Raw genomic sequence first — 14,018 nt, 5'->3', positions numbered from 1 at the left:
CAATAAGCAAAAGTAATGACAGCTTTAGAAGAGAAAATAACATTTTGCTTATCTACGATTACAGCCTATTGGAAAGCTTGCAAATTATACTGTAGTGCAATCGATAACGATATAATCATTAAGATTCAAAAATAACAAGGTAAAGAACATACCTCTATAAATTCAATTGAAAAGGCAGATGCTACAAAAAGCTGCTAGCCTATCTACAGTTGTGTTATTGTGTAGCCTATGTTTAGATTACTAAGTGTATAGTTGCATCGCAACCACTCAATTGCACCAATTTCAATGCCATCTATAAATAACTGCTTACTTTGGTTATCCTTGTTGACCTTCAGAAAAATGAAAAAACATATGGTAGCGTAAAATTGCTGTGATGATACTTTAACACGCAAATATGTTGTACTCAGAAGCAGGACGTTTATCAAGTAAAAATGAATTTTTAAGGACAAACTAAATTGGTAAGGGCTGAAGTAAAAGCAAGCTCTATAATATCAATTGTATTGCAGTAGATATTCAAACAGCGGCTTCTCATTTGATGACCCAAACGTACTACAAAAGCCAGAGCTCTAGCAAATCGCTGGTTTTACATTCTATGTCTTTTGGTACACAACATTCTTTGTCAGTCCAAGATTAGTTGACTAACAAAGGTTTTTACATTGGTTCAGCGTATGCAGACGTTGTATAAACGAAATGTAAAAAACGGACGAATTTTGCTAGCTGAGAATATCCTATTACAACTTATTCCCCATAATTCGCATTAAAGTTGCATTTGCTTGTAGAAACCCAAACGCTTTTTAACTTGTCCCAGCAAGGTAATATTAACCAAAAAGTGATGATTTTCCCCAAGCTTTTCAGCAGATCATTCATCATTTCTCAACTCATGGATCCCTATGAACGAACAGCTCATTTATTGTTCGAAAATGTTGGAGAATTTCAGCTTTTCAGTTTCCAGTTCCCGATGGGATCAAATTAAACCAATTTCCATCATATTCGATTTGGTGATGACATCAGCCACAGCGTCGAACACAACCTGTGGAAGTAGATTAGCTTTCAAATCACGTCAGAATGCCAACTGCAGTTTTTGCTGTAGTTTACACAATTTGTATCGACACTGAAAAAATTCCTTGAGGAATTGCGACACTTTTTTTTTATTTAATTAGGCTTATGAAATTCAATGATTGCAATAATTTAAAAACAATTTACCGTTAAACCACAAAATTAATTTAATCAAAATCGTTGATGTTCGCAAATCCAACATAATCGTGGTGTATTTAATTTATTCATGTTGAAAGCTACATATAAGTGGGGTAAGCGCATTTGTAATCTATAGGTTGCTGCAGCAGATGAGGTTTATTAACCAATCAGAAGGCAAGATTTAAATCAACTGATTGCAGTCGTTGACTCATAGCACATAAAACCAACGTTGCAAATAGGCAAGTAAGACGTGCGTCTGAACTTTGCAAGTCGTTTTTCACAATTTTCCTCAATCCATTTGAAGCAAGAACTGCTAAAGTTACCGTGATTTAAAAACTAATTGTTTAAAGTTACCGTGATTTAAAAACTAAACTGTTAAAGTTACCGTGATTTAAAAACTAAACTGTTAGATTTATTGCGATTTAAGCTTAAACTTATCCAATGCTTCAATGTATCTTCAGTAAAGATCGCAATCGTGAACAAATCAATCGTAAACATTGCAATCGTAGACACATCAACGTAAAAAAACGGTTGCTTTGCTGTTTAGGTACGACCCAGTATTAAGCAAAGCAACAGGTGTTCGGTAGTCATTCTCACCTCAATATTTCGTGTGTCAGTTGCACAGGTGAAATGAGAGTAGATTTCTTTTGTATCAGGATTTTTGTTGAGATCTTCAAACTGTTTTCTCATGAAAATGGATGCCTCTGAATAATTATTCTTCCCTGGAAAATATAAAACATTCGGTTTGTACTCCAAAGTGTGTTAGATAATAGCCGTTTATAATCTGCCTACATTTTCTGCTGAGACTGTAACCCTCTGTCATGTAACAGAAAAAAATCGTCGCATCGTCATCATGCATTATGACCATGCAATAAATGCGATTGCCATTTTTAAGGCTTTGTTGTGTTGTCGCTGTAAACTACGAAATTTGGAATACGAAAATATTGATTTCTAGGACCCATAGTTATCTAAACAGGACACAATTAATCACAAATTAAAAACAGTTATTAACAGTCCCACAGAATTTTTTTAAAAACATAATATCTTATCTTTCAATGCACTATCTTGATACCCTTTGGGTCACAATTGGCAATAGGCCTAAAAGGTAAGAAAGTGTGTGTATATACTGTATTACACTGTTAGCATTTTCAGCAACACGTAACAAATCGAGCAGTGTTGTGGCATGTTAGATCCAACAAACAGAGATTGAATGCAAACATGTCGTATGATTGGTGGAAGCGGCTACCCAACTAGCTGCAGCAATTCCATCAACTCACCTGAGTATTGGGGGAAACATATTGTGAGGGGAGAGTGCTCAATCTTTTGTAAAAATAAATCTTTTTTGTTTAAGAAAAGTATCATGGAAGTGGACGAGAACCAGGAGTTATTGCATATTGATTCAAACAACACCATGGACTCCTTGATTCGGTTTGTTCCTGCATCTTCACGGAGCACCTGTTCCAACAAAACAATGCATCAATTTTATTTATAACTTTAAACTGATATTAAATTGTGTGGAGTTGTATTGTGGTATTTCTTTAGCAAAATCACAAAACATGGATAAATTTGTGAGGAATGGTTGGTTGGTTTTGAATCTTTATCCTCGGACTGACAAAGCCTTGATTGGTTATTCCTGGTAGTTTCGCATACTTGTAAAGGCTCTTGACGCAGGGCCGGTTGCGAAATTTTCTTTTCCACGTACTTTCTGTCTCATTTACATATTTTGGTAAAAGATTGTATTAAAACCGTGTGAATGCAACAGTTTCTCGTTGGCACGGTTGGTTCAGTGGTTTCATCCTCTGCATAGTGTTCGTGAGAACAAGGGTTCGACGCCCGTCGAAGTCAAACTTTTTTTTTGTTTAAATTAATTTTTTCGGTGCACAAGAGGTTTTTTGTATCCTTTGAGACACACTACGTACAGCCATGCGTACAATCGTACATGCATATCACAAACGTCACAAGCTGAAGTAATCATATCAAGTCCTTTAAGAGAGCATTACCGTACAGTTATCAAATAGTTTTCTTTAGAAAATCATTGAAATATATTTCACTATACACAATAATTGTTAAAAACAGCAAAAAAGCTGAAGGAATTTTAAAAATTGAGAACGTTTACTGCTCAAAATGCAAAAAAAGTCCATAGTTTTGTTTATTTCTTTTAGTCGATAATTTCTGGGCCAATTGCTAATCTGAGCTTAATTAGGGAGCTGCAGGGTGTTGAGGCATAATATGTAACGCCAAAAGTGAACGACTCGAGAAAAAAAAATCTTTAAACCCATAGCCTAAGCCTACAATTAATTGCTAAAAGGAAGACTTACCAACTTTGGATTTAATTTACCAACTTGAGTTTTAAAATGCAGTAGGCTAACTAGCCAAAGTAGTCTACACGATTATATAACGTGATTGTAGTTACCTGGTCATAGCCACTCAAAGCAACAATGAAGATGATGGCGGTGACGTCCTCAAAACAATGAATCCACTTTCGTCGTTCTGTTCTCTGTCCCCCGACGTCAACCATCAGAAAATTGACGCCTTTGAGTGCAAATCTAAAAACGAATTACAATTTAAGCCCAAATGAATGATTCAGTAGTATCTGCTTAGCCTTAACTTCTCAATTTCGTTTACTTGTCGCCATCGGTTGGTCAATGATTGGCGTTCATTTCTTACTAATCAAGATCCATTCAATTGTTTCATTTTTTATGAATTTATTTCTGCTAAATTTGACGTTAGGGTACTTTAAACTCAGTAGTAATCGCAGAACCATAAGCCAGAATGAATGAATTTGTATGTTCTCTATTTCAAAAAATCTAGGCTGCAGTTTCTAGATCACATAAGTTTCCAACACAATTACTGGCGTTGAAATCAGAAATATCGACAAAATTCTTTTGTGTGACCTCTTAATAAATATTGACCCACTGTAGACATGCAAGAATGTGAAGTTTCCAAGATTGTATTATAGCAATTATTCTACCGTTAAAACAAAACGCTTATTTATAAAACTATCCCATTTGAGATCTAATTGTTTGCGGCGTCGATCCACCAAAGACTTTGAAGTTCAAAACTCGCTTTATGATAAAACTGCGAACGAGTGGATTACATGATGAAAAAAGAAAGAAAAGAAAGACATTGCACAGGCATTTCATTACTCCACAATTTGTCGGACATTTGAATTGTACAGAAGGCGCAATAACCACGCAAGACCACATCAAGCTATTATGGCCATGCCTGGTTTTAAAATTAATAAAAAAATCTAATATAGGATAACAGTATTACTGACTACTGATGTGTGTATATCTTGATATAACTTACACAACTTGTACAGGGTGTTCATAAAGTGCTGTTACAATTTTAGTTTTCAACATTTTGAAGTTGTAACATGAGTTTATGAACAACCTGTATAACTTAAGTTGATATGTAGCCTATGTGAATTGAAACTCCCAGACAAATAGGGTGCAAAAATAAGACTGAATTGCTTAGGTAATTGAACATGTTGTCACAGATTAATTACTACAAATAGGAAAAACTTTTCACCATAACTTTTGATTTTTCAACTAGTACATACAGAAACACTACAAATTATCGATTACTACATATTATTACACTTGATGACAGGCAAGATTTTTATCATTTAGCAAGCTATGGAGACTGGAGATACTGTATATTCTGAAGCATTGGATGATGGAATATCAAAGGTAAAAAAATGTAATATTAAAATAAAAAATTTGATCAAGTGATAATAATTTGAACTCTTTGACGATTTCTTGAGCTCGTCAAATGTCATTACTAGTAGGCTGTAATGTAATAATGGGCTGGCAAGGTTACTTGGCACAAATGTACCATTCTTGTTTGGCGTTGTAACTTATTGAGAGTAATTATTTGGTGACATCAAGCTTAAAATCAGAATAATTGTTTTAAAAGTTAGCGCACAAACAAACCTTTATTAAAAAAAAAAACACAAGCAAACATGTAAGGAGTGAGAGTGAGTGAGAGATGTTTTATTTGCCTTTCAAGCTCGAGATAAAAATGAGTACAGATCCTTAAATAAAAGTTGCCTACATACTGTACCGTACTGTCTTCTGTATATCACAGAAAAAACTGGCAGCACTAAGTAACCTCGCGGTTTTCTAGTTTAAGTGAAGATACAACGAAATGACAAAGTTAGTAGTTACTTTGTTTCTGTGATACCAGTGGTGGTAACGCGTGTCCTCAATACATCTTGTTGGGTCGGAACATAATCATCTTTCAATACATTCTCGAGCTTATCCAGGAAATATCCAGCAGAATCGATAAGTTGGAATTCTCTTGCCCGCGAAAAACAAACCTGCGTCACATAAGTGTCAGGTTAATTTTAAAATAAGTAGTACAATGGATGGCACTTGTGCTGACACTTGTACTTTAAAATTATCACTTTATGGCCGCATTGTACAACAATTATTGATTTTCTATACCAACTACTACTCAAGGAATTATAAGCTAAGTTGGCAAAAAGTATTTTACTATCTTGGTGGCTTAGCAAAAACATTCACCACTTCTGCAGCGCTGAATCGATAGACCCTGGTTCAAAACTCTGTCAAATTGTACAGAAAACCTTATAAGAAGTATATAAAACCTCTTGAACATTTAACATTGCAGAAATAAGTTGAAGCCAGTTGACAGCACCACAAAACGACTGCGCTGACACTGCAATGTAGGCCTAAAGAGATGAGAGCAACGCATATTTGCGATGAATACAACGAGCTACAGAAACAGACATTGTTATTGCCCTTCAAGTGCGGTAATAGTTTTTCGTAACTCAAGTTGCTGTGCGTATTTAATTAGGCAACTCGCAGGTGTGGCATTATTCCTTTTTAGAGTGCTGGTAATTGGTAAAGTCCCCAGATCGCAACGCAATCTTTTGTTTAATTTAATTTCGTAGTTGTTGCTTCATTTTGTCGTCTTCACTATTCCTGAAGTGTTGCGGCCGTGCCGTAATTTAAACTGATTGTCTTGCTTTGGTATAATGCACGATTGCACGTTATAACGTCCGCGTTTTGTCGCTTCTATCTTTTTTCGACCTCCGCATATATTGTTTTTCGTTGTGATGGTCAGAAATTAAAACAAATTGAACTAAACTAAATTTCAAAAGTCAATATTGGATTATTGTTTTCTTATGTAATCGCTTTATCTCTGCATAATTTCTGTCATACTGCAATTGTTATTGTAAACATTGTTCCTCAGTTTCTTCATAGAGCCCGTCCAGACAAAGGCGAAGAGCATGAAGCGAAATTAAATGCGCCATGAAAGGCTTCGATAGTAAAAACGGCTTAGTTATATTGCACACAGTGAAAGAGAATTGCTCAAACGACTATATTCATGATACACATTGACCAAGTTAAAATAAAAAATTGTAAATCCAAAACTAAGAAAGCTGCTGGAGATGTTGTTTCATTCAGATTACGCTGCAGCCATGGCTGTAGCTACCATGACAAGTTATTGTGTTACTGAAGACTATTTTTGGACATAGCCTGGTAGTCCATCAGATTATCCATAGTCATGTTATTCTTCTACCTTAGCTATACAGTATTGTATTCATCACAAAAGACTTTAGACCGGATATTTTGATAACACTACACAAACATTGCAAAGACTGCGTTTTCAAATTTGCAAGAAAAACTAAGTTTTATTTTTAAAACTGTAACTGAAACTATATGCTTTGTTCACAAAGCTACATAGCCTGCTCTATACAACATGAACCTTACTTGTGCACTGGAAGCGCGAAATGTCATTTTATATAATTGTCTGATTTATTTTTGCAAACAGCAGAGCTTCATTTTTAGGTTAAGTGGCCTAAATGCTAACTAAACATAATTCGAAGTGAGGACATTAGTAGATGATAACAAATTTAATAGCAGAACCATCAACAAGTATCAACAGTCAACACAGTGGCTTAAGATTCTTGTTCAACATAAACCGACTCTGGTCATTTGGTTAAAAACTTCGCAATCTTTGTTCGGTCGTACCATGAAACTTTGATGATAGTTTGTCCATTGTTGAATTGCTTAGCTAATAATTGCATCATAATAATAAGTGTTTATTATGCTTTATTGTAAGTGCTATGTCTATTAAAGCAATTTGTGCATATGCAAAATTCTGTTTCTAATTAGATAAATGCAAAAGAGTATAAGAATTATACTTTATGATGTAACACTGTAACACAGTAGGTACCTGGATTCCTTTATCTTGCCACAATCGCTTCATGGCCTCACCGAGAACTTGCGAAATGACTCTTTCATTTGAGTCTGCAGCTCCCAATACCACTTTGGCATCTTTCTGTAATGAAATTGAACTGTAACTTACAAAATTTTTAATGAGTAATACCAGGATCAAATGCCCACGTACATTTTAAATGAGTAATATCAGGATAAAAAAACTCACGCAATGATTACATCCAGGACAAAGATGAGAACTGTTACGGTCAGTCTAGCTCAGAGCCAAACAGCATTATTTTTTAAATATTTGTAATTAGTGAATGAAAACAAAACATCAGTAACCTCTTAAGCACATGTAGCTCTCTGCTCGCTACAAAGAGAAAATTACCTGACTATAAAACTTCGTACTGATTCGCAAGACAGAAGTCAAGTGTTTCGATCTTAGGGATCTTGTTTACGAAAATTGTGTATGTTGGGTATTCTTCTACTGGACCAATTTCTTACCTCACTTTCTGCATTTTCATATTCGATTTTCAAAGCTTCCATGGCGTTGACCAAGGAAAGCAAACTTTGGAAAGCATTACGGTGAACAACCGGTCTATAAAAGAAACAAAACGGGAGTTTGAATTAAAGATTTCCACTGTGCTCTGTGAGGGCATTTGCATGTTTGTTTCACAATAGGGAGATTGCATTATGAAAACCGCAGCTCCGCTTTTCCTCAACATTAGAAGAGTCAAATGCCAGTTTTTTTACATTTTGTCACAAGCTTTCTTTTAACAAAAAAACTTAATTACTAAAAACCAACTTCACTACTTTTATGATGTAATCCATAAAAGTACAATATTTTGTAAATCAGAAAAAACGTAACCCTTCTAGTGTGGCAGATAAACCATAAACGGGTGTAGTTTTTCATCCCTATGATCTAGAATCCCTAACTTTGCAAGTTCACAATCAATCTTATTGGCAATCACTACAAAGCTCTTATCAAAAAACATCTAACTGATGCCCATGCTATATTGTACTTCTTGGGTACTATATAAACAGTAATATCATTCTAGTTAAAAAAAAAAACCAATTCATTGGTATTTGCTATAGGGATACATTTATCCGACCTTGAAAATATACCATGAATGAAGATACTTTTCTGTGTTTTAGAAAGAGCAATCGCCCCATCTGAGATCAATTCCAGATTGGGTGGTCACATCAAAGACTTTAAAAACAGTAGCGATTGTGTTCAGAGTCAGAATAAGTCGGGTGTTCTTCTTCTGTCGAGTCTTCTAAATTTGGTTGATACACCACAGAGTCGGATAAAAATGTATTGATATCGTGACATCGTAAATCTGATACAAAATTAAACACAACTAAATTCTTACATAAATTTCATTCTTTCCTGTTGCTGATAGCCGTCCTTGTGGATTATCACCATCTGTTTCACAACAGTGCTCTTACCAGACTCTCCTGCTCCAAGCAAAAGCAGCTTAATTTGGTCACGAAAACCCTAAGCACACAAAAAACAATCAATCACAGTAGTAGAGTCATTAAACTTATAGCTGTGTCAGTCATAGATGGTCAGTGTTCGAAAACATCGGTGTATGTGTAGACACTTTCATATTTGCCTTTAATTTTTTGATTGGTTAATTACATGGTTAAACTTCTTAAATGTTAAAACCGCATGTTGGTCATTCAGAGCTGCTTCCCAGACAACAAAACTCATCCTTTTTACATTGATTCAACGTCTGCAGATAGATTTTGCTAATTGGTTAGACACCCTATATGTGCAATGTGGGCATATAGCAGTTAATCACAGTATTACATTGATACAAACTAAGTTGCAAAAACAGCAATAATTACAATATGAAGAACACCGGTAAACAAACGGTTAAAGAAACGTAAATTACTTGCAGAAAAATTTATGAATGTAAACTAATTGCACAATTTTTCTCACATATGAAATTGTTATTGTTTTATTTTTGTAGCCTTGTAATCTTTTACAAGATGCTAAGGGAAAGAGGGCCGAGCTGCATAGCCGAATGATGAAAACATTATTACTGCACTCGAAAGTGCTCCGGTTCGACACCACCTAAGAGCATGCGACTGTGTATTTGGCAGCACACTCAAAGACATGCATAAAAGTGGACACGAAGATTGGCTTCCTTGCTTTTCCGTTTACTCTAAATCTTCAACCACCGGGCTAAAGCCTGAGTATGACGATATTGGACTTTTAAATTTTAAAAGTATGTTGTTTCAACTTTATGTCTATGATACTTCGTACAACGATTACAAAATTCGCAACCTTTCATGCTCATTTTTCGTTTAAAAGCACGAATGTTTAATTTTACGTGGCAACACTTTTGTTACGCTTTATTTACACTTACAGCAATACCCAGGATTGCTTTGTCTACAATCTACCACATGTTTTGAAAAGTTTGTCTAGTAAGTTTTATCGGCAAACCTTTGTATTTCACCTCAGGACCAAATTCACTACAAACTAAACAGCAAACTAATCCTTTCTTACATTGATTCAACGTCTGCAGACGTCAAATCAATGTAAAAAAACGGTTGCTTTGATGTCTGGAAAACATATTGTGATTATTTAGGGTCAGATATTTTTGGAAACATTCGCTGTGTAAAGGTCACAATTGAACGATTGATTGACGTCTCATATTACGTAACCGAAAACGTAGAGCTTTGCTAAAGAGAAAACAAAGACTATGAGATGCCTACAACAAAGTTGGACGTTGTCGTGGGACGTGGATAGTGCATAACGCATTTATGATCATCATCAATTCAAAACAGCAGATGTTTATTCAATAGATTTATCGATCTGTTCTAACTAATGTGCTATACATTTGTGCTGAAACACCCATCGTCGGTATGTCCAAAGATAACTTAAGAATAATGGCTTAAATTTTATAAAGAAATGTACAGAATGTTTAAACCGGACAGACAATCCATGAACTGTCTATGTTAGACTAATGCAGTGTGTTTCCATGCAGTGGGCTGCGAAATATTTAAATAAATCAAACGTAAGAAAAAAAATATGTAGATAAGTGCGCAGATGGCGCTGAATCAACGACTGAGTTCCATCGTGGTGTCGTTAGTGATTCTGAGTGGAACAAGACAAGTCAAACGGACTAGCTGCTGCCAGAACCGCGTGAGGGCATTTCTGTAGCTTTCAAGACTATGATCTATGCCATGTCAAGAACAATAAGATGCAGAACGATTTGCCGATTTGACTGACAGGTTCAATTCAAATCACTCAGGCTACAGCTTCTGCAAGCTAAAGAAATCAAGAACTGTCGAGAGCGAAGCAACGTCGTTTCTTAGCTCTCGTTTAGCACAAACGCCTTTTGAAATATTTCTTGTCGTAGCGAGACAACAGTTTGTCTTGATTTTCTTTTGTTGTTACTTAAACAAGTTGTGAAAACTAGCTTAAAACAGTCTCTTACCTTTGTCTCTCCCCTAATGAGTCGGTCGATTTCTTTGCTTTTGTTCGCTGCTTCCAGTTGCTCTTTCGATGTATGGCATCCCATTCGTAACATGGTGCAGTGTTTTGAGACCTTACCATAAAAAAAATCTTTTCAAATATTTGACTTGCAAACAATCGTTGATAAAAAAAAATCCTAACTCCTTCTTTTGGTTCCTCAGCTTGTACTGCAGCTTAATAATTGGCGACGTTTTTGAAACAAAATTCTTCGAAAGATATCCAAATCTTTCTTCAGTACAAGTTTTCACATTCAGCAGTTAGCACATGCCAATAAACAGTTGCACAATTACAATGTAACAGTTTTGTGCTGAACCTGAAACAGCCCAAATGAAAATAAACAACGTTATCTTACGTACAACTAACATATTTGCCAGCTTAGCTGTAATGTTCTTTCTAGGTTTGCTCTGCCTAACCTAAGAACAATCTCTCCACTTTTCTCTTTTTAACATAGCAAAGCTTTAGAAATTGAACTAAAGTTGTATTTTTCGCTAACTTCAAATTTTGAGTAATGATGCAGTAAGCCTTTGTTAAAACATTATTCATTTTTAAAGAATGGCTACCTGGAGATATGGCCTGATTTGTCCCATTCTGCATAATTTTGCCAACATTTGATAAGTGTCTAAATGAAATTTTCAAAATTTTAACGTTTTTTTTATTGTTTTCTCCAGGTGACAAAATTGGTTTTACCATCATCAGGCGTCGAAAAACAAAAACAATGAATTGATTCAGAAAATTTCAATCAAACTGTTGACCACTCGCTAACAGTCTGATTGGACGTTTTTTAACTTACTTTTTCTCATTTTCTACTTCCTCACCAAGGAAACAAAAAGATTTTGTATCATCACGAGTCGGTAAAAAGTAAAAAGTCTTAGAAAATTCAGTCAGACAGTAGCAGTAGCGGTGATCAAAATCTGCAAAATGTGACAAAACATGCCACACCTCCAGCCATGATTAGATCATTGCTGCTAAAAGCGAAACTCAATCTATTATTCATTATGAGGTTTGACTTGATTTTCAGGTATGAAAATAATCTTTCAATTCTCTGAGTTTAGCATAAAATAACCCCAAGCATGTGAAAATGTTCTATTGACATAATCTGTAGCCTATATATACTTTCTTTCCTAACGTGGTTAAAAGGTAGGCTACAACACAAGGTCTGTAGTTCATTCTAGCTTTTTTTGAGACCGCTTTTCAGATAGAACATCATAGTTTACCATTCTTCAGCATCACTGTCAATTGTTTCTCTTTGTTCTCATCACTGACATGTTTCATTGTACAACAATGAGTAGTGTATTCACAGTATTGTCACTGAAACAACACCATAAGCTATTTTAGAAATTGACCCTAGCCATGTGCTGCCATTGTTGTCACTACAACTATGTTAGCCGAGGTCAAGGGGCAAGGGCCTAGAAAAAAAATGCGAATGTTTTTGCAATTTTGTCAAAGTAAAAATTCCAAGAAGCGAAGTTCAAAGCAAAGAAGTAGCTTACGAATTGTAGTAGGGGGTCCGTGGGGTTGCCTTCAGAAAAATTTAAAAGAATTTATTTTGCTTTGGTTGTTTTGGCCTATTTTTGGTTTGAGATGCACACTTTGACTTGACCATGATTATCAAGTCATACTAGAATTTCTTTGGTGTTCTAGTTTGACTTGATGATCATGGTTCCTTTGTTGCTAAAGTTAACATTTTTGGTGTCGAATTACAGCAAAGTTTGTCAGTTTTAAACCATGCTTCTTTCGTATTTGGCAAACTTGTCTGTTGCTGCATGTTCAATTCAAATGCTGTTGCAATTCAAACGGAGGGAAGCTTACCAGAGATAAGACATACCTGACCATTTTTGCATGCACAGTTGAGATTATTTCTACTTGCTAGTTTTCACAATAATTGCGCAACACACTGACCACAAACTGCTATAGGCCTATGTGCCGCCGCTGCATAATTATAACTATGCTGTTGGTTGCGCTAATAGAACGTGATTAAAGCATACAAAGAAAAAGATATGCAAAAATGGAAAAAGTTGTTTATTATGTTATCTTGCTGTGGTCTTATTGATTTACGCAAACATGACAAGTACATTGCAAATACTATGTAATGGAGAAATCTTTAACTTACACTTTTCCAAGTAGAAGGAAAGAAAAAATTAACAATTTGTGTAAGAGATCGTCAGGGCGTAGCCAGCACAAAATTGCGGGGAGGGGGCCGAATAAGTAGAAGTGTACATGTCAGTGAGCGCGGAAGCGAATTGGCGAAAGCGAAGCACTCATAGAGGTGTCTGAGGGAACTCCGCCAGAAAATTTTGAAAGACCAAACAAGTAGCTTACCTTTAAAACTGCGCATTTCACAGTACTTTCAGCCTAAACCCATAATAAAACTGTGTCACATGATGCTGTAACTCTAACACAACGTAAAATGTTATTCAAAATCTTTCTTGGAGAAGGCAATTGCCCTCTTTGTTGCCCTTGACTACGCCCCTGAACATCGTGTATGACGCTGGTATTGTTCAAACCTCAAAAGTTGACAAACGATGTCATGACGATAGAAAGTTAACGTTTTGTGTTGTCATTCCTACATTTCAAAAATACGAGTTTTGAGCTCTCAGCTGATTACCAAGCGCTCAATCATTATGACGTAAAGGTTGCAACAGTCAATCGAATCACCAAAATGCACAACTGAAATCTGTCTTCAAAAGCATTTCTAAATAAATAGATTTAAGCCAATTTAATAAAAAATTGGGGTGTAGGGATTTTCATGAGAGGTAGCACCTCTGTTCCTACCAGTCGCACATCCCTGATGTGGGTAGAGAATTTTGGTCCTCCACTGAAATCCTAAGTCTCACTTATGGCTCCACGTAGTTGGTAATGCACACCAACGGCCACACCCTGGTAACGGTTCGACTGCCGGACTAAACTAAGTGAGGTGCATGTCTAAATGGTTTGCATTTGGCATGTCTATTGGGAAGTCAATCCCATGAAGTGCATGAAGACTGGATCGGCTAGAGAGGCAAATGAACTCATTAATCGGGTCAATGGCTCTAAGGGCGTAACAGCAAAGCGATGTGGCTCGCTAGGGCGTACTCTTGACAAAGTGAGTAACGGCCAGTCACCTCGAAAGAGATTGGAGCCTCATCGAGTATTTTTATCCGTAGTCTACA

The 14,018-nt window shown here is 35.9% G+C and overlaps 1 protein-coding gene across 1 annotated transcript; it reads right to left on the bottom strand.

Moving 5' to 3' along the window:
• Positions 1 to 193: 193 nt before the first annotated feature.
• Positions 194 to 11,176, bottom strand: LOC145774870 (guanine nucleotide-binding protein G(i) subunit alpha-2-like). Its single transcript, XM_082586201.1, has 9 exons — positions 10,832 to 11,176; positions 8,756 to 8,880; positions 7,887 to 7,980; positions 7,399 to 7,503; positions 5,364 to 5,515; positions 3,608 to 3,740; positions 2,472 to 2,649; positions 1,792 to 1,916; positions 194 to 1,030 (listed from the first exon to the last, which is right to left on the bottom strand). Exons 1-9 carry the CDS (start codon positions 10,922 to 10,924, stop codon positions 965 to 967), a joined length of 1,071 nt encoding a protein of 356 aa, XP_082442327.1. The 5' UTR covers positions 10,925 to 11,176; the 3' UTR covers positions 194 to 964.
• Positions 11,177 to 14,018: the final 2,842 nt, after the last annotated feature.

This window comes from Aplidium turbinatum, chromosome 7 (genome assembly GCF_918807975.1).
Source record: "Aplidium turbinatum chromosome 7, kaAplTurb1.1, whole genome shotgun sequence".
Taxonomy (NCBI): Eukaryota; Metazoa; Chordata; class Ascidiacea; order Aplousobranchia; family Polyclinidae; genus Aplidium; species Aplidium turbinatum.
This window is presented reverse-complemented; position numbering and strand designations above follow the sequence as displayed.